This window comes from Talpa europaea, assembly GCF_964194135.1.
Source record: "Talpa europaea genome assembly, chromosome: 11".
Taxonomy (NCBI): domain Eukaryota; kingdom Metazoa; phylum Chordata; class Mammalia; order Eulipotyphla; family Talpidae; genus Talpa; species Talpa europaea.
In genome coordinates this window covers 75,642,670-75,665,350 of record NC_140078.1, presented here as the reverse complement: position 1 = coordinate 75,665,350, position 22,681 = coordinate 75,642,670, and the positions used below count along the sequence as shown (strand labels likewise).

General features: G+C 37.9%; 1 protein-coding gene across 2 annotated transcripts in view; it reads right to left on the bottom strand.

Moving 5' to 3' along the window:
• Window positions 1-22,681, bottom strand: part of ULK4 (unc-51 like kinase 4) — a gene marked incomplete at its 5' end in the record, with an annotated part of 374,670 nt that overhangs the window by 307,220 nt on the left and 44,769 nt on the right. For both annotated transcript variants that reach the window (XM_084248396.1, XM_084248397.1), the window contains 3 exons: window positions 1,725-1,886; window positions 13,515-13,598; window positions 17,884-17,991. In XM_084248396.1, coding sequence (XP_084104522.1) covers window positions 1,725-1,886; window positions 13,515-13,598; window positions 17,884-17,991 — 354 coding nt within the window. The remainder of the gene's footprint in view (window positions 1-1,724; window positions 1,887-13,514; window positions 13,599-17,883; window positions 17,992-22,681) is intronic.

The window sequence follows — 22,681 nt, the reverse complement described above, 5'->3', positions numbered from 1 at the left end:
AAGCATCTTCTTTGTGAAGACACTGTAGGAAATTGTTTCAACATCACTTATTATCAGGGAAATGCAAATCAAAACTACAATGAGATACCACCTCACACCTATAAGAATGGCCCAAGTCAAAGACAACAAATGGTGAGAATGTGGAGAAAAAGGAGACCTTGTACACTGTGAGTGGAAAGGTAGACCGATCCAGGCCCTGTGGAAAACAGGATGGTGGTTTCTCAGAATATTAAATATAGAGCTACCATATGAATCAGCAATTCTACTCCTAGGTATCTACCCCAAGAATACAAAATCACTAATTCAAAGGAACATATGCACACCTATGCTCATTGCAGCACTATTTACAATAATCAAGCTATGGAAAATTGTAAATGCTCATCAACAGAGCAGTGGATTAAGAAGACGTCATATATATACATGATGGAATACTACTCAGCTCTAAAAAAAAATTGAACTCTCGCCATTTGATACAACATGAATGGAAGTGGAGGGTATCATGCTAAGTGAAGTAAATCAGAAAGAAAGAGACACATGTCAGATGGCCAACAGGCACATAAAGACCAGATGGCTTCACTCACATATGGAACATAGAGAAACAAAACCAAAAAAAAAAAACACCACAAAGGAACTGACGAATAACTAAACCAAATAAACCCTAGAAATACTGCAGAACTGAGGCTACTAGAAAGGGAGGGAGACTGTACAAAGAGCACCCAGACCTTGATTTCTAAATACCAAGTTCTTCTTGGAGAAATAATTGATTCCAGGGTTGACATAGAGAAAGTGAAAAAATAGTATAGCATTTTCCATGATGTCAGAAAGTAAAGTATAGAAATAATGACAGAAACAGGTCCAAAGGACGTAGAAGCCAGTTTGAAGGGATCCTGCTGGCAAAATCTAGGACTATTAGAGCATCCAAACAGTAAATGGTAGTAGTATCACATTCAATTCATTGAATGAAATAGGCAAATTTGGATAATTCCACGGATGTCTTCATTTTCTTTTGTGAAGTATGGAGGAAAGTCATTTACTGAGGATGCAAAAGAAAATGGGAGGTGAGGGGCTTAACCAAAGAAGATAGGTATACGAAAGTGCACACAGGCTAAGTGCAAGCATGAGCAGACTGAGAAATACATCAGGTTGCCACAGAATGTTGAGAGTCCAAATGAGATTGGTAATGAAAATGAGTATTTAAATAAATCTTATGAGAAGGGGTTGTATTTGTTCAACAGAGTATTAAATTGATACAACCATGTTAACACATCTTCATAATTATCCTCTAGACTAAGTTATTATAACCATGTGAGCAAAGTAGTAGACAACCAATCAAAATACAAAAACTACAAAACCACAGATGCTTGAACATTAAAATAAATTCATTTGAACCACATGATAAGCCCATTCACATTAAAAGCTCACTAAGGGAGCAAACAGTAAAAGAAAGGGAACACTAAAAATATACCAACCAAATCTTGTTCCCAGTCCAGTTTCCATGTTAATGAGCTACAAGGCCCTACTGGAATTACCTCACCGTCCCAAGGTTTTCCAGTCCCACTTTTGAAAACTCTGCTTTAGGATAAAATCAAGTTGTTGTCACCAACTATTGCACTGAGATTTCTGTTTCCAACCTATCCAATAAGTTTATTGTATTTTTGGCACATTTCTTAAAACTTGGTGTTTAAATATACCCAAGTATATCCACAAAAAGTGCTCCATCTTACCGATATTGCTGTTATCCTAAGAGAATCAACAGTGGAATGTTTGAATAGGTACCATAAAACAGGTCCAATTTCTCCTGTAATAAAGCCCTGGGCCTGTGGAGAAGAGGTTGTGCAGACGTTTTCAATAATTTTTGCTGCCATGTGATTCACCACACGTTCTTCCTAGGAAACAAGAACAAGCACAGAACAAGAAGATTAAAATGTTATAGTTTAGTATGAGAAAATATCATTTCTTCAAAACTATTGCAAAGAAACACTTGATATCAAGAGGGTATCATATACCCCTCCAAGTGTTAGGAATTTGCAGACTGAATGGTTAATGAACTTGACACGATAGCAATTAGCAATAAAAATCATCTAAAATAAGGAGGTGTGAACATTATTTAAGGTTATGATGAAACTATTAATTCAATTGGTGGCCACTAAACCTAGCATGATTACTGACATAATTTAATAAAAACAAACAGGCCAAAGTAATCTGGAAAACATACAATATAAGCTTAACATAAAAGCAAATTTTGAAGTCATAATAAGTTACAGACAGAACTATCCTCAGAAACTGCACAAGGCTGGGAATAATTAGGATAGCAATTCATTCAAAGACCACCTAAATATGGGGTCTCTAAGAAAGACTGCCTCAGTGGTATGTCCAAATCATCCCAGACTACAGGCTGTTCTGGATTATTCTAACTATGCTTAGAACCCTCAAAAAGAATACAAGTATTCCCAGGAAACTCAAAGTACCTTCAATTTAACCTGTACTTCCAAGAAAAAGCACAAAACTGCTGAAAAGACAAAAGGCTCCAGCATCCAATAATATAATATTCACAATATCTGCCATGCAAACTATCAAGAAAATATGACCTATAAGAAAATCTCAATCAATAGAAATAACATAGATAACAGAATTAGAAGGAAAAATATATTGAAATAGCTACCACAAATCTATATACTAAGGAAAAAAACAGGATAAAGGAAATCAAAAAGAGAAGATTCAAAAAAATTCAAAAGTCTAAAGATAAATAATACAATGTCTAAAATGAGTAATTCTTTGGATTAAATTAACAGGATAGACAGCAAGCTAAATGACAAATTAATGTAAAGACACAATAATTAACAATTTTAAAAAAACACCTAAAATAAACACAGAAAAAAGATTGAAAGAAAAGGGACAGAGTATTTGTGAGACAGTTTCAAACACCCACAGGCAATGAAAATCCCCGGGGAGGAGGAAAGGGTGAGGGCTATTATATAAGAAATATTTGAAGAATTATTTAAGAAATATTTACTGAAATTTTTCAAATTCATGAAAACTAATAACTCTAGATTTAGGAAACACAATGAACCCCAAGCAGAAGAAACAAAGCAAACTCACACCAAGGGACAACATAATCAAAGCACTAAAATCCAATGATAAGGAGAAATCTTAAAAGGAGGTAAAGACAAATTATGAAAAGCACAGCAAAATGTTGACAGAGACTTCACAGCAGAAATAATACAAAGATGACGACAGTGGACAGTATCTTTATTTTTTATTTTTTTTTATTTTTTTTTTATAGAGGCATGTTTTATTTATTTATTTGTTTGTTTGTTTGTTTATACATGCACTGGGTACAGTCAGAAGCGCGGGAGGGTGAGAGAATTCACCAGAGCCAGAGCGGGGAGCAGAGCAGGCAGAAGGACCGAAGTACACGGCTGAGGGGAGCAGCGGGCGGCAGGAGAGGTCTGCGTGCCATGCGGGACCCTCCTCCAGTGGCCGGGGAGCAGCCGGGGATCGAACCAGCGCTGCAGAGGCTGCGGGCAGCTTCGCAACCCAGCGCTCAACCGCTGCGCCACCGGGGAGGCCCAGTGGACAGTATCTTTAACAGACATTACTTTTCAACCTAAAAATCTACAACCAGCAAGAAAAAAAATACTTTTCAAAAACAAAAAGGTTGGGGAAATAGAGATGGTATTTCAGCTATAAGATGAATAGGTCAGAGGATGTAATGTAAAATATTATGATCACAGTTGATCGTGCTGCATTCTATAATTGAAATTTGTTAAGAGAGTAGAACTTAAATGTTCTTAAATAAATCAGGGAAATAGAGGCAGAAAGGGAATACTGGATATTTCTGGTGTGAGATTCTTATATAATATATATGAACTTCTATATTATTATAAAAAGTTCTGGATTAAGGTTCTTATGTACTATATGTGAATCTGTATAACATTACTTGAAGGTTAATTGTGATAAGTTAGAGATAGTTTTCTTTTAAGTATAGTAAGCCAATAATAGAGATAAAAATGGAATTTTTAAAGTCAATTAACTGGAAGAAGATATTCGTATATCATACATCCAACATGGGATTAATAATCAAAATATCAATATATAAAGAAGTCATAAATTCAACAACGAAAAAAAAATCAACCCAATCAAAATATGGACAGAAGATCTGAAAAGGCACTTCTCCAAAAACGGTATCAGATAGCCAATTGGTACATAAAAAAATCTTCACCATCATTTACTACTAGAAAAATACAAATCAAAACCACAATGAGATACCACTTCACATCTGTGAGAGCAGTCTATATAAAAAAGATTGGAAGTAAGTGTTGGCAAGGATACAGAGAAAATGGAATTCTCGAAAACTGTTGGTGGAAATGTATAGTGACGCAACATCTATGGAGATTCCTTTAAAAAATAAAACTAGAAATACCGTATCATCCAGCAATTCTACTCCTAGGTATTTACCTGAAGAAAATGAAAAAATAATTTGCAAAGATTTTATAACAGTACTATTCACAATAGCCAAGATACACAACAACCTAAATATCCATTGACAGATGACTGGATAAAGAACTTGTGGTGTATATATACTCAAAGGAATACTCTTGACTGTTTAAAAAAAGAAAAAGGTGAAATCTTGCCTTTTGTGACATAGATGGACCTTGAGGTGATCATGCTAAGTGAAGTAAGTCAGAAAGTGAAAGAAAAGTAGTAGATGGTTTCATTCATGTGAAATACAAGTAAAACAAATGAACTAATAACAAAGATAACTCTCAGGCTCTGAGAAAAATATGTTGATTACCAGAGGGGAAGACAAAGGGACTGGAGTACAAGGGTAGAGGGTATTAATTTGATAGTCTGAATGCCACAGGAACTTTGTGGTAGGTGCAGTGTAGTAAAAACATATTAAGCTATGATGCTATACTCCCAAAATTTATACAGTATTATAGACCAATGTCAAATCAAAAAAAAAAATACTATTCCAAAAGTCAATTAATCCAAAATAAGCCAGGAAATGCAAAAAAGGAAAGACACAGAATAAAAGTTACAAGATGGCAGATTTAAACCCAACCATCTCAATAATCACACTAAGTATAAAGACCTAAACACACTAATTAAAAGGCAGAGATCCTCATATTAGATTTTTTAAAGCAAGACCCATGTTTTGACTATCTACAAAAAAAATTCCCTTATATATATAAATTCACATGTAAGTCAAAAATCTCAATATGTTATCTTTATTCCTATTAGTAATATCATATAGTGTGGATTGTAAGGTTGCTAGGAATTAAATTTAAAAGATAATTGAACTTCAAACTTTGACATACCTATCAGAATGAGTATTGGGGAGGCATCCCTGTGGCGCAAGGGGTGAAGATAAACACTATGAAGCTATCTGCAGCCTCTGCAGCATGAGTTTGATCCCTAGCCGGCCAGGGAGCTACCCACATGGCACAGCAGACCTCTCCTGTCTCGCCCACTGCTCCTCTCAGCAGCATATTTCAGTCAGCCTGCCTGTTTTGTCCCCCACTCTGTCTCTGGTGAATCCTCTCACCACCCCACACCTGTGACCTGTACCCCAGTTCTTGTATGCATAAATCTTTAAAAAAAAAAAAATGTGTATTGGGGAGAATGCTACCTCCCCACCCCTGATGGTTCTTTTGAGTGCTAGAATAAATTCATGTAACACATTTAACCTCTCTTTGTTCCTTTATTCACTCTACCCAAGGGGAAACAGTATGCTTCACATAGCTGGCAAATATGAAAAGAATCAACTAGGTATGAACTCAATGCCTCTCTCTTTTTCCTTGAGCCCAGGTTCACCCACTTGGATAGGCGCTCCATCTGCAGAGTGCTTCTCAGATTCCCTATGTGTAGTCCCATGTAAGAAAGTTTATTTGTCTACAGATAAAAGATATGTCCTCCACCCTAGCTCTCATTATATATACATGTAATATTTTTATCCCAAATGCCTTGCTCTGTGTATTATTTCCCATTAGGTTCTAAAACTTCTCCCCTAAGTAGGGAGAGGTACTATTTATGGGGACCTTCTCAAATGCCTTAACATGTGCTTTATATCACAACTGTCAGTTAATTCCCAGAAGACTCATTCCTAGTAGTAGAAAACCACAACTATGTTAGCACCTAGATTGGAAAGGGGCCATGTGTCATCTCAGTACTCTATAAACTCAGTGAGGCTGTCAGGCCAATTCAACTTGCTACTACCTGAAATGAGCTATCCTAGTCCCTCTGGGATCCCCTGTGAAACACCACACAAGCAATAAGATTGTTGCTATTTTCTGCTTAATTAACTCATTGGTAGGGATAACTTGACTGAACTAATATCTTTCATTTAAATCAAAGACCTATTTCATCATATCTCAAGGAGAAAAGCTCTAGAAAAAAAAAAAAAAAGCTCAGGAAAAAAAGTAGCTAGACTTATTAATGAAAAGCTAGCCTACGCTTTAGCTTTGTTGAGTAGATCTAATCTACAATAGGAAGATTGTTGTTTAAAAAAAGAAAGTTTCACAGCCAATGTAATTTTAATATATGTGAGCACTTTACTAAAGGGTACCAAAATGAACATCTAAAATACTGATGATTATTTTCATATAAGCAGATTCAGTAAAAATGTGATCTTTCTTCTAAAGGTTTCAAGATACCTGGAGTTCATTTTGCATAGTTTATTGCTTTAGTAGTTCATGGAAGGCATGATTTCCATTTCTTATAATTAGTGGGCTACTTGGACAACTATATTTCTCAAAAAGTCAGTATGAATGCTGGATATAAAATAATAACAAACTTTCTTAAAAGCATCGATATACTGGGCCTCCCTGGTGGTACAAGGGGTTTAGTCTCAGCACTATGAAGCTATCGGCAGCCACTGCAGCAAGAGTTCAATCCCTGGCCAGGAAACTAACCCATATGGCACAGCAGACCTCTCCTGTCTCACCCACTGCTCCCCTCAGCAGTGTATTTCAGTAGATCTGCCTGTTCTACTCCCCACTCTATCTCTGGTGAATCCTCTCACCCCCTGCACCTCTGGCCTACACCCCAGTTCTTCTATGCATAAATATTTTTTTTAAAAAATCAATAAATTAACTCCAAATTCAAATTCTTTGGTCAGTGATTGTGTGGGCAAAACTCTAAGAAATACCCAGATGAGAGAAGTTGATATTTGTCCCAAGAGCATTTGCCCAAGATGAATAATAGAATGAGAGGCTAGGCTGTAGGCCCACAAAAGCAGCAAGTCAAATGAAAAGCCCCTTCCCTACCCAATGAAAGCCATTACTACCAATGGCTACAACCTAGCAAAATAGATGTGAGTGACGCCCACACCTAACTCCCCACTGATCTGAGTTTGGACTCAGGTTGTACATGGAGTTGGGGGAGGGAGAAGTTAAATGCACAAGTAGGTCCTCACTTGACTTGCAGAGTATCTCCTTCAAAGATACTCTGCATATGTTGTCTGCAGCTGACTTGTTAAAGACAAGCAACCAGAGGACCATGTAACAACATCTACATTTGCTAAAGGTGTTGTTAACCTACATAGCATTCACAAAAAATAAATTCAAAAACAAGAGGTACAGAAATAACCACTAACAGAATGAAATGAGGAAACTGAACACAAAAGAACACATGAAAAAATAAATACAAAACAAATGTAACAAACAGCACAAAATCAGATGGCAGCTATAAATTCAACTACACCAACAATTATAAAAGTAAATGTACTATATACTACAGTTTGAGACAATGACTGTAAAACAGAATTTTTTTTAAATACAACAATATCAAGAAAGACATCAAGAACATAGTAATAGCAAGGCTAAAAATAATAGAATAGAAAAAGATAAGCCAGTCAAAGCTAATCCAGAGAAGGAAGGTATAACTATATTAATATGAGACAAAATAGGCTTTGGGCAAAAAACATTACAGGATGATCTTTTAAAATACAACCTAACAGTAAAAATTACAAGCCAAGGGGAAAAGAACATAAAATATATGTACATATAATAACTAATACTTAAAACACATAAAAGCAAGATATGACAAAATGCAATCTTATCAAAGAAGGCAATTTAAACACACATTTCAGGAGCTAATAAAACAGACAAAAGTCAATATAAATATATAGGATTTTTATCTGTATCTACCTATCTTTATTAGAAAGATTAAATAAAAAATATAGCTAAGCATTTCAATTTGTATCAAAAAATTTTAACTCACTTCTTTGGTAATAAATACCTAAAAATTTCGAAGATGATGCATCTAATGGCTAACATTCTAGTACTTTGAGTCCATTTTTTCCTAATTAAATACACAGCCATATGCCACTAAAAAAAAAACCTCTAATTAAAAAGGAAAATTAAATTTCCTCTAAAAAGTATTTCATTACATCAAAATTACCTAATAAGCTATTGTTCGGGATGAATAATAATAAAGTCAACTGTTTATTTTTTGAGCCTCACATTTTTTAACTACAACATATGCCAGGTGTCAGTTCAGCACCCATAATTATATACAGGCTATTATGCAAACTATAAAAAACCAGACGGTTGATTAGATACAAATGTATAAATTAATCTTCTCTAAACATGAGGAAATTCTCCAGGAGCTGTTTCCAGCTCTGTGTGCAGTGTAAAATGAGCTGCTATTTATCCAAAAAAAAAATAAATATCTCCAAGAAAAGCCAACTTCCCAGGTCACCTTCTTCCATACACTATGGATAGAAAGGTCACTGCCAAATATTCCTGAGATCGACACAGCAATGATCTCAAGGAGGGAACTGCCCTTTGCCATTGTGCATGATCATGGAGGTCAAAGCAATGGAAGGGAAAGTAGTCAGACAGAAAAGGGGCTCAAATCAGAAGCAAATGGATAATCATTCAGCAGAGGTAGATTTTTTTACAGGAAACACCACCAGGTGGGTTCTCTGGGGCCTGGCAGAAATCAAACCACTCAAGAGTGGGCCATTTGGCACTAAAATCCAAACCCTCTAACTCCCAGCACAAGGTCTCTGAAATGCCAGCCCCAAATCTGACACTGATTCGTATCATAGACACCTTCTTTTCTACCCACCACACTCTCTTTAAAAACAGTGTACCAGATCTTCCTATTTGTATTTGTGTTCTACTACAGTACAGGCCTCTCACTCAAAATACCTCATTCTCGCCAACTGAGAATGTGCATCTGTAACAAGAACAGAAACGTCTCACTCTCATCTCTACCACCATTGTTAAAGTCACAGAAACCTTGTTCATAAAACTGGCTGACCTGTTTGGGAAACAATGTCACAATTCTTATGTATCTATAAAGCGACAATCTATTGAAAACTGCTTTAACAAGCTCATTCACAGCCTCAGGTAGACTACAACTCCTCTCACCACAGGTACCACAAAACACGCTGCTGGACAAGTTGTCTGTAGCCAAATCACTTTGAGAATGTGGCATACAATATTCCCTCAAGTAAATGTATAACTAAAAGACCTGAAAAGTACCAAAACCAAATGAAACTATTCAAATGCATTTAACCCAAGATATCTCAGTGTTTTTTTTTTTTTTTACAAGAAAATCCTTAGTCACAGAACACTTATCAATATTCCATGGCTAAGCTATGTATAATGAACAAAAAAACTATCATAAAACTAATGCTGATTTCTGAGAAATCTACATATAAAATTAAAAGTAGTTTGTAGACTGCATTCTTCCCAATGCAGAGGTTAGAGAAAGAAGGAAAAGTGGCCAAAGTCAGAATCAAAAACCCATGTTCAACAAGTTGCATTACTAAGTTTTGATGTGGGAAAAAAAAAAAAAGAATCCAGTAAGTTAGACAAAAAGAACATCTCAAAATATTTAAAAACAACAGAAAGAAAACACCAATGTCGGGACTCCCTGGTGGCACAGCAGTTGAGCGCTGGATGCGAAGCTGCCCACAGCCTCTGCAGCACCGGTTCTATCCCCGGCCACTGGGCGAGGGTCCCACATGGGCGCAGACCTCTCCTGCTGCCCACTGCTCCCCTCAGCAGTGTACTTCGGTCCTTCTGCCTGCTCTGCTCCCTGCTCTGGCTCTGGTGAATTCTCTCACCATCCCGCGCTTCTGACTGTACCCAGGGCTTACATAAACAAATAAATAAATCTTTAAAAAAAAAAAAAGAAGTTCACTAATTCCAGTTCTGCTTTAAAAAAAAAAAAAAACCCCACCAATATCAATGTACTTAATGGTTAAAATGATAAATCTTATGATTTTATTTTACCGTATATTTTAAATTAAGAGAAAAAGGACAGACTGTAAAATAATGCAATTTTGTGATTTTTAACAAAAGAGGCAGTAATATCTCAGTCTGAAGAAGTTTAAACCATTTCATCAATAGCCCTGAACCAGGGAAAAATGTGAAACTTCAACTAGGGACAATAAATGCATAAGCTGAAGGTCATCAATAACTCAAAAGAATTTCCGTTGTCATGTTATTTCAGAATTTAAAAAAAAATCAGTCATTCTCCTAGTATTAGTCTTTTCATTGACTATGCCTTCCCTTTTCTACTAATATCAATTAATTCTCCATAAATTTATTTATAGATGTATTTTCAATCAACATCCCAGCAGTTAACGTGAAAAGTTGATTTTAAAAATTATATGCAAGTTGAAAGGAACAAAAATAAGAACCCATGAAAAAGAATACATTGGTTGAAGACTTGACAATCACTTTTCAACAAAGGAAGTCAAAAAAAGAGAGAGAAAGGCGATCATCCTTATTAGTAACCAGGAAAATGTATATTAAAACTACCATGAGAAACTATTTAATGCCTATGAGATTGACAACAATTTAAGGTCTCACTGTACAAATGTTTGAGAAGATGTGGGTTCATGGGTACTCCTACATACTGCTGGTGGGAAGGCGTGTGTGTGTGTGTGTGTGTGTGTATGTGTGGTGGTATATGCCATGAAGAGACTACAGAGTGGTATAAATGGGCTATAGTTTATACAACAGGATTTATCAAATCTCAAACCAAACTTGAGTTAAAGAATTAAGTATCACTGCGCCACTGGGGAGGCCCAGGCCCACTGCTCCCCTCAGCAGTGTCCTTCGGTCCTTCTGCCTGCTCTGCTCCCCACTCTGGCTCTGGTGAATTCTCTCACCCTCCCGCGCTTCTGACTGTACCCAGTGCATGTATAAACAAAAACAAACAAATAAAAAATAAATAAATAAATAAAACCATGCCTCTAAAAAAAAAAAAAAAGAATTAAGTATCAAAAAGTAAGTTCCCATCCCATTCATATACAGAGTTCGGCATTAAGCATCAATAAATGGGGCCTCCCTGGTGGCCTAGCAGTTAAGTCTCAGAGCCACCGCTGTGAAGGCCTTCCGTGGTGGGCCTGAGTTCCATCCCCGTCCAAGGAGCTGACCCATATGGCACAGCAGACCTCTCCTGTCTCTCCTGCTGCTCCCCTCAGCAGCGTATTTCAGTCCATCTGCCTGTTCTGCTCCCCACTCTGTCTCTGGTGAATCCTCTCACCCCATGCACCTCTGGCCTACACCCCAGTTCTTCTATGCAAAAGTAAATAAAATCTTTAAAAAAGAATCAATAAATGTAATATTTAGCAATACATTCAAAGATGAAACACTATAAAGAAAAACTTGAGAAAGTCACCGAAGTCAGAATAGTGGTTTTTCTTTGAAAGAACAAGTGACAATCCACAAAGACAAGGACAAACTCTCTAAGCTACCAAGCCTCCTTTTATTTGGGGAGAGTGCGTGTGTTTAAGCATAAACCTGTTTCATGTACTCTTCCGCTTTGGAGGAACAGTTCACAGGCAAAGAAACTATATTCAAGAATATCAATAGGTCCTGCGAAAACAATTTTCCACATGGAAAACAAATTTAAGTGTAAAGATAAAAGACTTGAAAACTATTTTACTTTCAACTACATCCAGCATACATTAAATAATTATGTTAAAGAACTGCTACAATTTTTGTAAAGACAGAAATTCATGTTCAGGGAGAATAATCACCCCTCCCTAATTTTTCTGTTTTAGAGGGGAAATGTTAGTGTAGATAGTGCCAAAGCCCTTATTTAATGCTTTTCAAATTACAACATGAAATTTTCAAAATTTAGAGAGTTCTGCTTCTCCCCCTTTCGCCATGAAAAATACACATGATTCACAATCCACTCCAAGACAGGAAAAAGCAAGAATGCTTCTAATGGTTATTTTACAATTATTATCAATAACTGTTTAGTAACTATATACATGTATGTAAGTATTCATAATATGTCTACAATGCTAAACATGAGAGGGGCAGAGAGGAGATATTCCATAAAAGATACAACCTCATGGACTAGAATGAATCATCTTTTCCTAGGCATTAATTGAAAGTTTTAAAACTCAAAGATACAAAGTTTTTACAGTTTTTAAAAATTTCTTACAGATTGTTTAAAGAATTCCTAGAAGACTTCTTTCTCCTTTCAGTTTCTACATTTTGGTTTTTGGCATTTATAATTTGACATTTTCTACTTAATATTTTTATCTTCTTTCCCATAGTAGATGGGGGTCTGTGTGTAAATAGAAATTTTACCTTCTTCATCTATGTCTCCCCAAGTGTGCCTACTTACGAGGTCTTTAAGTGAGAAACCCAGATGTCTTTTGACGACAGATAAAAATGACCTAATTCTCATTTTATTGGGAAAGTATAATTGACTGGCTTCATTCGTATCCCATAACGACAACTGACTGTATTCAACCCCACAGGCTAGGAAGTGTTCAAACTTCATTTCTGGGTCAGCAGGGGAAACCTCGGAGAGCTTGACTACTCTTGGAACATTGTTCCATTACAACACAGGAAATGATGAACTCGAAAGGAAGATGTTTGTTGTGACATATTTTTTCCATTCCTTCAGGAATGTTTTTAGCCTATGGCTTTGCCTTGAGTGAAACAATGTCAAATGGTTTAAAGCAAACAGAAAATGCCAACCTTTTAGGTCAGTTACTAAATCCTTTACACAATCCTTTTACACAGAAGCTACACCCACCCATTGGTGGGTTGACCAGCTGGATGGTTTTGGCGATTGGGGTAACATTAGAAATGATGTGAATAAATTGAAAGATCACATCACATAATAAATACTCCTTAATATTAAAATCAGTGGATGCCAGGGGGAGCCCCCCCATTCTAAACCAAATGCAAAACTGCAACATAGCAAGATAATCATAGCACATTTGGGGGTCACATGAAATTCTCATTATACTAACTTTAAAAGTGGTGAGGTATAAGAGGATGTTTTCTGCTTGCTATCATCTTTTAAAAAGCAAGATGTTTAAACACATGAATGAGAAAGCCAGTGCATTTTTACACTTGCTCCACCATAAGTCACGGCTCAGGGTGGCTTGTCGGGATTATTTAAATTCAGGAGCAATGTCTGGTTGACAAGCTCCTATACTGCTGCAGGCTACAATCCTCACACAGTGCCTGAAGGGCTATTACAATTGCGGGCATCTACAGAGGACAACAAAGGAGCCTTACCCCTTCCCGAAGGCACCTCATTAGCACTGTGTATGCAGCCAAGGGAACAGTCCAGCATTCTCTAGGGTTCCTTTTTTTCTCTCCCTAAAAATGAAGCGGAAGGAAAGGTAGTGACAACACAAAAGATATTTACCATTTCAAGAAAAAGCCACAGCTTCAAGTACACAAACTATCTAAAACATCTTATTGCTATATTTAAAGAACTACTTACTACCTGACAATTATGATCTGCTGTCTTTTCACTGCATGGCACATACAGGGTATTTCTTCCATTTCTTTCTCTGGCATATGTGCTATTGACAAGGTCCCCTCATCAGCAGCAATGTGAAAAGAACTGACAGTAGGATGCAACAGATAGAAAAACCACTCTATGGGCAACTGCAGGGGATAATACAGACATTGCTACTTAAAAGGTATTGCATTATCTGCAAAGACTTGAAAGCACAAAGTACACAGCTTGGCATAACACCTCAGGATGACCCATAGGCACAGGTAAAAGACAGTGTGTGACCTAGCAAGACAACGTGCTAAACAGAAATAAGCAATGTGCTGAGCAGGTGTGCTCATTTTAATGACATCAGCAATAATTCTCTCACAGAAGAACCAAATTAGGGCCATAGCCACGAGAACACTGTTACAGCCTATCAAATAAAATTACACAGAAATCAGAGGGCACACAGAAAGGTAGAAAAAAGTTAATCTCTTTAAAGCAGAAGAAATTAGATTCTGCTGAGAAAAAATAATTCCCTAAGATTGTCAAAATGTTAAAATCAGCATATTACCAGTCAAAATATATTTAATCCCCATTATGATAACTGTGACCCATTAAAACTGTACCTTTGATTACAAAATTCATATATGGTCATAATCCAGACATTAACCTCAGGATCTGCTCTCACTTGGAAGTCTCTAGTTCGACACCAAACTGAACTTCCAAACACAACTTTCTTCCCTCCAGCTCACTTATTCGAATGCCCAACACAGGCTTTCTTTGATATCACTGGACTCAAACTCCCCACCACCACCCTGTTCTTCTACCTACCCTGCCTCCCACTTAGAACCTGGTCTATCATTTAAGGACACCCTCTGCCACCCACCCACCACCACATACACACACACACACAAGGGTTCCTGTTTTCCTTGTCTGGGGAAACCCACACCTTGGAAGGAGCCAGAAGCTTGTTTCCTCCAGGCCTCCATGCAAGCAACTGGGCTCCGAGGGGAGTTTCTCTCTCTGACCAAGTCCCCGCACTTCAAATCTGTGACCCTACAACCACTTCCCCTACTTCCCGCCTTCACAGAGATCTTAGAAGTCGTGAGAAAGGAACCACTGACCTACCTACCTACCTACACCTGGAGTCATCGACTCAAGCCCAGAAGTCGTCACAAGACAGACTCCTCTGCCCTCTCCACTGGGGCTCAGCATCTCATTCCCATCCTGCCTTCAGGGTCACTAGGTTATGGACTACCCCTTATTGCTCCCAGATTTCCAATGACCAGTCCCAAATGGATCCTTTCTGACTCCACTACAATGGGTTCGCTCTCTCTCATCAAAACAGGGCTTCTTGCTCCAGGCTCCTCTTATCCCTTTCACCACCATTCTTGCTTTCCACTGGCTTTGTTCCCCAAACTTCCAATAAATCCTCATCAAGCTGCCATCTGACTTCTGCTCCCTCGTGCCAACTTAAATAAATATACACAACATACCTTGTTGAGTTACAGAAGCTTCCATGTCAATCTGCTGGGCTTGTTTTAGTCTTTTAGACCTTAAACTACTTTCAGCCACCTTGACATTCTCCTTTCTGAAATAGCCACTTCTCACCCCTATTTGTATTACTGTTCTGTTAATTCTCATTTAGTTTCTTAGAATCTGCTTACACTATTCTCCAATCTATTCTCTACATTTAAATCAGAATACTGTTGATGATGAGCAATGCAGGGGTTAGCAGCACCAGGGTTTAGGGGCACCAACTTCCAAGCAGTCACAAACCTGCATAGAACTTTTAACTCCCCAACCAAACTACTAAAAGCCTGCTGTCAACCAGAAGTCTTACTGAAAATATACACAGTCAATTAACACATTTTGTACATTATACGTATTATATACTATACTCCTGAAACAAAGGAAGCTGGGGAGAAGAAAATGTCATTAAGAAGGTCATGTGGAAGAGGAAATACTTTCACAGAAATGGACGGATGTACTCATCGATACCATAAGTTTAATATTGTCTGTTTATAAGTAACCCATGTATAAGTGGGCCCACACAGACCAAAGCAGTGCTGTTCAATGGTCAACTGTAGCTTGTTGTCAACTAGTTTTTTTTGTAAAAAAAAAAAAAAAAAAAAAATAGACAACTGCAAGCATGAAGCAATAAACTGAACACAGAAGTTTGCTTTTACTCTGAGAGCTTGCAAAACTTGGTAAATTTGAGCTTTGATGTCAAGGCCTTGAGGGCCAAGGTAAAAATAAGCAGAAATAAACTCTTCAATCCCATGTACAAAGAACTGCAAAGAAGAACTACCTTTCACAAAACTTGGCACAAAGGAGAATGTTCCATATGAGAGAGAGGTTGGGAGGAATGAAGAGGGCTCTGAGTACTGATTAAGAAAGACCCACATTTGGGCCTCCCTGGTGGCACAAAATTAGGTTAAGCACCGCACTATGAAGCAATCCACAGCCTCTGTAACACGAGTTTGAGCCCCGGCCGGCCAGGGAGAAATCCACATGGCAAGGCAGAACTCTCCTGTCTCACCCGCTGCTCCCCTCACACTGTATTTCAGTCAGTCTGCCTGTTCTGTTCCCCATTCTGTCTCTGGTGGATCCTCTCACCCCCCACATCTCTGCCCTGTACCCCAGCTCTTGTATGTATAAATAGTTTTTTAAAAAAAGACCCACATTAATTAATAGCTCTAGTATCTACATCTCCATGTACTATCTGTAATATTATATAATTATTAAGTGAAAAAGAAAAGTTTCTATTTGTCATATAAAACAAGACAAAATAAAATAAATTAAAATAAATTAAAAGGACAATATATATTTCTATTTGCTCATATGTACAAAAGTAACTTCAACAAGAGAAAATAATTATAGTTATTTTGGGGGGAATGAGATGGAATGGGACAAAAATATTTTGAAAAGAGGCTTCTACCCATATGGCTTTCTTTACTTGTTAGTTTTCTAGTTTAGTGAATGTACTGCCTTTTTAAAATACATAATTACCAAAGAGAAAAAAAAAACCCCACAAAGATTGGTATGAAAAAAAAAAACTTTATGGATAGAATTAAATGACTTTAGTGAATATTTTTTAATAAATGGAAACGACATATTTTGTGCATGTGTATATTGGAAATATAGCAATATTTCCTTAATCAGTATACAGAGCCAGTTTAATTTCAAACATGAACTGCAAGACTCAAAATCATAAAGATATTAATGCTTCCCAAATTGGTCTGCAGAGCCAAAGCAGTTTTTTTAAATGATGATTTGGAGAATTGGACAAGCTGAATTTTAAAATTTATTCTGACATGTGAAGGGCCAGGAATAGCCAAGACATTTGTGAAAAAGAAGAATAAAGGAGATTTGCTGAACCAGCTATCACTACTAATTATGGAACAAAGTGATTTAAATAAAACTAATGTCTTACAACAATGCATTAAAACAATGATTGTCAAGAAAATCAGCTTAATTTACATACTAAAGACACTCAGGTTATACAACACTGAAGCAAGTTCTAGAAACAAAGTTTAAGAAATTCAATGAGAGAATTTCCTGATTAACTTATTACTGGTACTTATTTGAAATTCTCAGAGTATCACATTAAATAGTTCATAATTTTATTATTATTCAATTATATTCTATAAAACCACAGTAATAAAATCTTAAGTTTCCTTTGTTGAATTTGGCAGCACTTCCATATTGTAACTTCAGAAATACGAAGTCAAATACTGCAATTCTCATGACCATGTTATGAACTATACTTGCACAACTATATTTGTAGATTTTTGAACTGAAATGGTGCATTTATACTGGAAGAACCAATGGCTTCCTCATGCCTGAAGGAGTTAAATAAGCAGTATTCTGGGGTGTAGTTTGGGGGGGTTCCATCCATTTAGTTTTAAAATATGGCCTCAGATTTTACCTCTCTTAGGCAAAGAGGCACTAGGTGAAAGGGAAGAAGATAGACAGCTAGAGATAGAGAGACACAGACTGAGAGTCTCTCTTCCCCCAAAGGTAAAATTTCTCCTAAGTTCCTTAGGCATGCTCTAAGGGGCAAAGTCAAAAAAACATTTATAGGATATTAATACTTGTCAGTTAGGATACGTCAGAACATGGCAAACAGCAATGGAGTTAATCAGACAGTCTCACCTGGGTGGCTATGAGGTAGATCAGCTCCCCAAGGGTTGGTAAAAGGCACTGTTTTAATTTGCTGTTCCTGAAGTTTTCCCTAATTAATTCAGTTAGGAGAGCAATTCCCTGAAAAGAGAAAAAAAGTCTATTATTTCACATGTATCTCTCAGTTCCTCCACCTACCTACATTTATTAAAAGGCAAGACACACTGGGCCTCCCCGGGGGCACAGTGGGTTGAGCAAAGTGCTATGAAGCTGTGCACAGCCTTTGCAGAATGGGCTCGATTCCAGGCTGGCCAGGGAGATTCCCAGATGGTGCAGCAGACCTCTCCTGTTGCTCCCACTGCTCCCCTAAGCGGTGCTTTCAGTCTGTCTGCCTATTCTGCTCCCTGCTCTGTCTCTAGTGAATCCTTCCACCTTCCCGCACCTCTGGCCTGTACCCTAGCTACTGTATAATTAAAAAAATAAATAAATCTTTAAAAAAAAAAAAAAGGCAAGATACACTAAAAAATCCACCTCCCAGTTTTAAAAACTAGTTTCCAAATTATTTCCAAAATATGGTCCTTATTCCTTATTCCTTCATTCTCAGATGAAGATACAAATATATCCAGTGAAATGAACTTACATATACATAGCACCTATCAGTTACACATAGCACCAAGCACATATGCATGTGTGTCCCTAATACTGGGAGGGCAATTGTTGCTCTATCTGTACAGACAGGAAACTGAGGTTGGGAAAAATCCTGCCGTTTGCTCCTGTTCACTTGGACAGGCAGAATCTGAACACAGATTTCACCTCGCCAGATCCCAAGTATACTCCATCAGTTCCCGGCTTGAGAAATACTCACACATCATTAAACTTATAAATGATCTGGGGTTGGGAATATTATACCAAAGTTTCAACATGATCCTCTTTTAAATTCAGCTGAAAATTTAACAGATCTAGGTAATTTCCTAGGAGCCATGCTAAGAAGATCAAATACCCCCAACGCCAGAATCCATACAACAGAACATAAATGAATCAAACCAGAGTGTGACTATGAAGTAGACACTTTCAGTATGATACCTACAAAACGGCCCAATTCTGAAAGAGAAAAAAGCTGTATACAAAATAGCATGAAAGCACTGCTCTAAAACAGTGTGACTCAAAATGTGGGGCGCAGACAATACCAGTTCTCATTGTCAACAAAGATATAATTATAGAAATTATACCCAAACATGGCTTCACTTTGTAAACAGGAGTCTGGGCAAGTTGGAGTGAGTTATTTTACTTGTTGATGTGGTATTTTTTCAAACAGCTTTATTGAGTTATAACTAACAGACAATAAACTGCACAAAGCATACAATAGATACATGAGCCATATGTACACACCTGTCAAATCATCCCAGCAAGATTTCTTATAGACATTGACAAAATTTTTCTAAAATTTATGAGGAAGAACAAAAGAAACAGAACCACCACAAGAATTTTGAGAAAGAATGAAGTGGTTGAAATTATTCTACCTGGTTTCAAGACTTAATATGTAGCTGCAATTGTTAAGATGGGGGCACTGGCAGGGGGGCAGACAGGTACATGAATGGAACAGAACACAGACTCTATAGAGATAACTCCAAACCAGTATGGCCAAGATTTTTTTTTTTAATAGAGGCATGTTTTATTTATTTATTTGTTTGTTTGTTTTGTTTATACATGCACTGGGTACAGTCAGAAGCGCGGGAGGGTGAGAGAATTCACCAGAGCCAGAGTGGGGAGCAGAGCAGGCAGAAGGACCGAAGTACATTGCTGAGGGGAGCAGTGGGCGGCAGGAGAGGTCTGCGCGCCATGTGGGACCCTCCTCTGGTGGCCGGGGAGCAGCCGGGGATCGAACCGGAGCCGCAGAGGCCGCGGGCAGCTTCGCAACCCAGCGCTCAACCGCTGCGCCCCCGGGGAGGCCCAGTATGGCCAAGATTTTTGACAAGAGTGCAAAGCAATCCCATGGAAGAAAGTCAGTCCTTTCAACAAATGGGGCTGGGACACCTGGTTATCCATAAGAAAAACAAAAACCTCAACCAAAATCCAACAACTTTCTACAAAAAAAACTCAAAATGGATCAAGGATTTAAAAGTAAACTCAAACTAATAGGGAAAAAAAAAAGCATAGGATCTAGGGCTAAGTAAAGAATAAACTTGACACCAGTCAAATAAGCACATAGAGTTGTTCAACATCATTAGTGCCAGGGAAAATGCAAATTAAAGCCACAATGAGATATCACCACACATCTAGATGAGGCAAAAAAAAAAAGAAAGAAAAGTAGTGACAACAACAAATGTTGCTGAGGATGGAGAGAAAATGGATCATTTATACATTGTTCATGGGGATATAAATGGTACAGGCCACTCTTGAAAACACTTTGTCAAAGAGGAAAAAAGAACACTAAGCATGCTATTATTATAGGACCCAGCAACTGCACTCCTGAGTATTTATCCCAGAGAAATAAAGACTTTCATCCACACAAAAACCATATACCAATGTTTATAGCAATTTTATTTACAGTTCTCAAAGCTGGAAACAATAGACGTCTTTCAACAGGCAAACAGTTAAATAAACTATCATACAACCATCACAGAATACTACTCAGCAACAAAAAAGAACTATTGATACATGCAACAACCTGTACAAATCTCCAGAGAATTATGCTACATGAAAAAAGCCAATCCCAAGGTAGGCTTTTTTTATTTTTTTATTTTTTTAATTAATAGAGGCATTTATTTATTTGTTTGCTTGTTTGTTTGTTTGTTTGTTTTTTGTTTATACATGCACTGGGTACAGTCAGAAGCGCGGGAGGGTGAGAGAATTCACCAGAGCCAGAGCAGGGAGCAGAACAGGCAGAAGGACCAAAGTACACTGCTGAGAGGAGCAGCAGGTGGCAGGAGAGGTCTGCGCGCCATGTGGGACCCTTCTCTGGTGGCCGGGGAGCAGCCGGGGATCGAACCGGCGCCGCAGAGGCTGCGGGCAGCTTTGCAACCCAGCGCTCAACCACTGCGCCACCAGGGAGGCCCAAGGTAGGCTTTTTTTAATAGAAATGGAGAACAGATTAGTGATTGTCAAGGGCGGGGTTGGGGGACGGACATGAAATAGAGGGAAGTAGGTAAGGTCCTATAATCTATGCCAGTAACGCCACAGCAACCTGACACTTTATGTGCAGACTTTACCTTTGGACAGCATTTGCCAGTACACAGCAGATCATGTTGCTCTACAGTATTATTTGTACAGCTTTCCACCTGTCATTTTTTAATTTTAAAGCTATTAATATAAAAAAGGAAGATGATAGCCATAAACAACTGTACCACATAAATGGCATATACCAAGGAGAAAAATAAGTTTTTGTGGATCTATAGACAATGACATTCGCAAATGCCAATACTAAATATGGAATGAAAAGGGTAAATATTGTTTAGCTCTTCCTCAAACTCAGAAATCCAAGAAATATTTGGGTATCATACTTATCCAAATTTCCCTATAATCTGTAAAAATTCACCCTACTTTCAAACACTGAACCTAAAAGATAAAAATAGGATCGATATTCCAGTATTATGGTAATATTATTATTTTTATTTTTTTTTAAAGATTCATTTATTTATTTATACAAGCACTGGGTACAGTCAGAAGCGCGGGAGGGTGAGAGAATTCACCAGAGTCAGAGCGGGGAGCAGAGCAGGCAGAAGGACCAAAGTACACTGCTGAGGGGAGCAGCGGGCGGCAGGAGAGGTCTGCGTGCCATGTGGGACCCTCCTCCGGTGGCCGGGGAGCAGCCGGGGATCGAACCGGCGCTGCAGAGGCTGCGGGCAGCTTCGCAACCCAGCGCTCAACCGCTGCGCCACCGGGGAGGCCCAATATTATTATTTTTAAAAACTTAAGGAAAATGAAGAGGTTTTAAGGAGTCTTATTTCAAGTATCATTACACTTTGGGCATGTCTACATCATCATATGCTTCTATTACCCTAATGGAAACTATCTTCTGGGACCACAGGCATGATTGGTTGGTTGATTACTATATATAAATAATAACTTCAGATTGTGCTGCTATTTTGTAAACTACCTTGAATTCAAAATTCATTTTAAAACAATTTTGAGTAGCTATTGCTGGGCCTTTTTTGCCTCTATCTGAAGTCATCAGATTGACATGAAAAGGTCAAATGTGCTTCAATACCACGTTCCCTGCACTGAGTCTCTAAAGTCAAAGGCAGAAAGCAGAAAATGATAAATTAAGAATACAAAGCAGAAAATGATAAATTAAGAATACAAAGGCAAGGAAGTTCTGCAGTTACAAAACTAACATGCTGATACTTACACAGACATAATGTGCTTGCTCTTGATCCTCATAGTTTTTTTTTTTAATGTCTGTTACACAGTATACAATTAGCTACTTCAAATAGAAACTGAATTAAAGTCCAGACTCAGAAAGTATCTGACATTTCCTGTTTGGTCAGTGTTTTACTAAGTAGACATTTCTTAAACCCCAAGTAACTGCTCCCAATGGAAGATGATGCAGCAGTCATTACAACAGCAGCAGGATCTTTTATTTTTTTTAATAATTTTTTTTAATTTTTATGTATACAAGAACTGGGGTACAGGCCAGAGATGCGGGAGGGTGAGAGGCTTCACCTGAGACAGAGCTGGGAGCAGAACAGGCAGACAGACCAAAAGCACTGCTGAGGGAGCAGTGGGCGTGACAGGAGAGGTCTGCCTCACCATGTGGAATTCTCCCTGGCCGGCCGGGAATCGAACCAGCGCTGCGGAGACTGCGGACAGCTTCACAGCACTGTGCTCAACC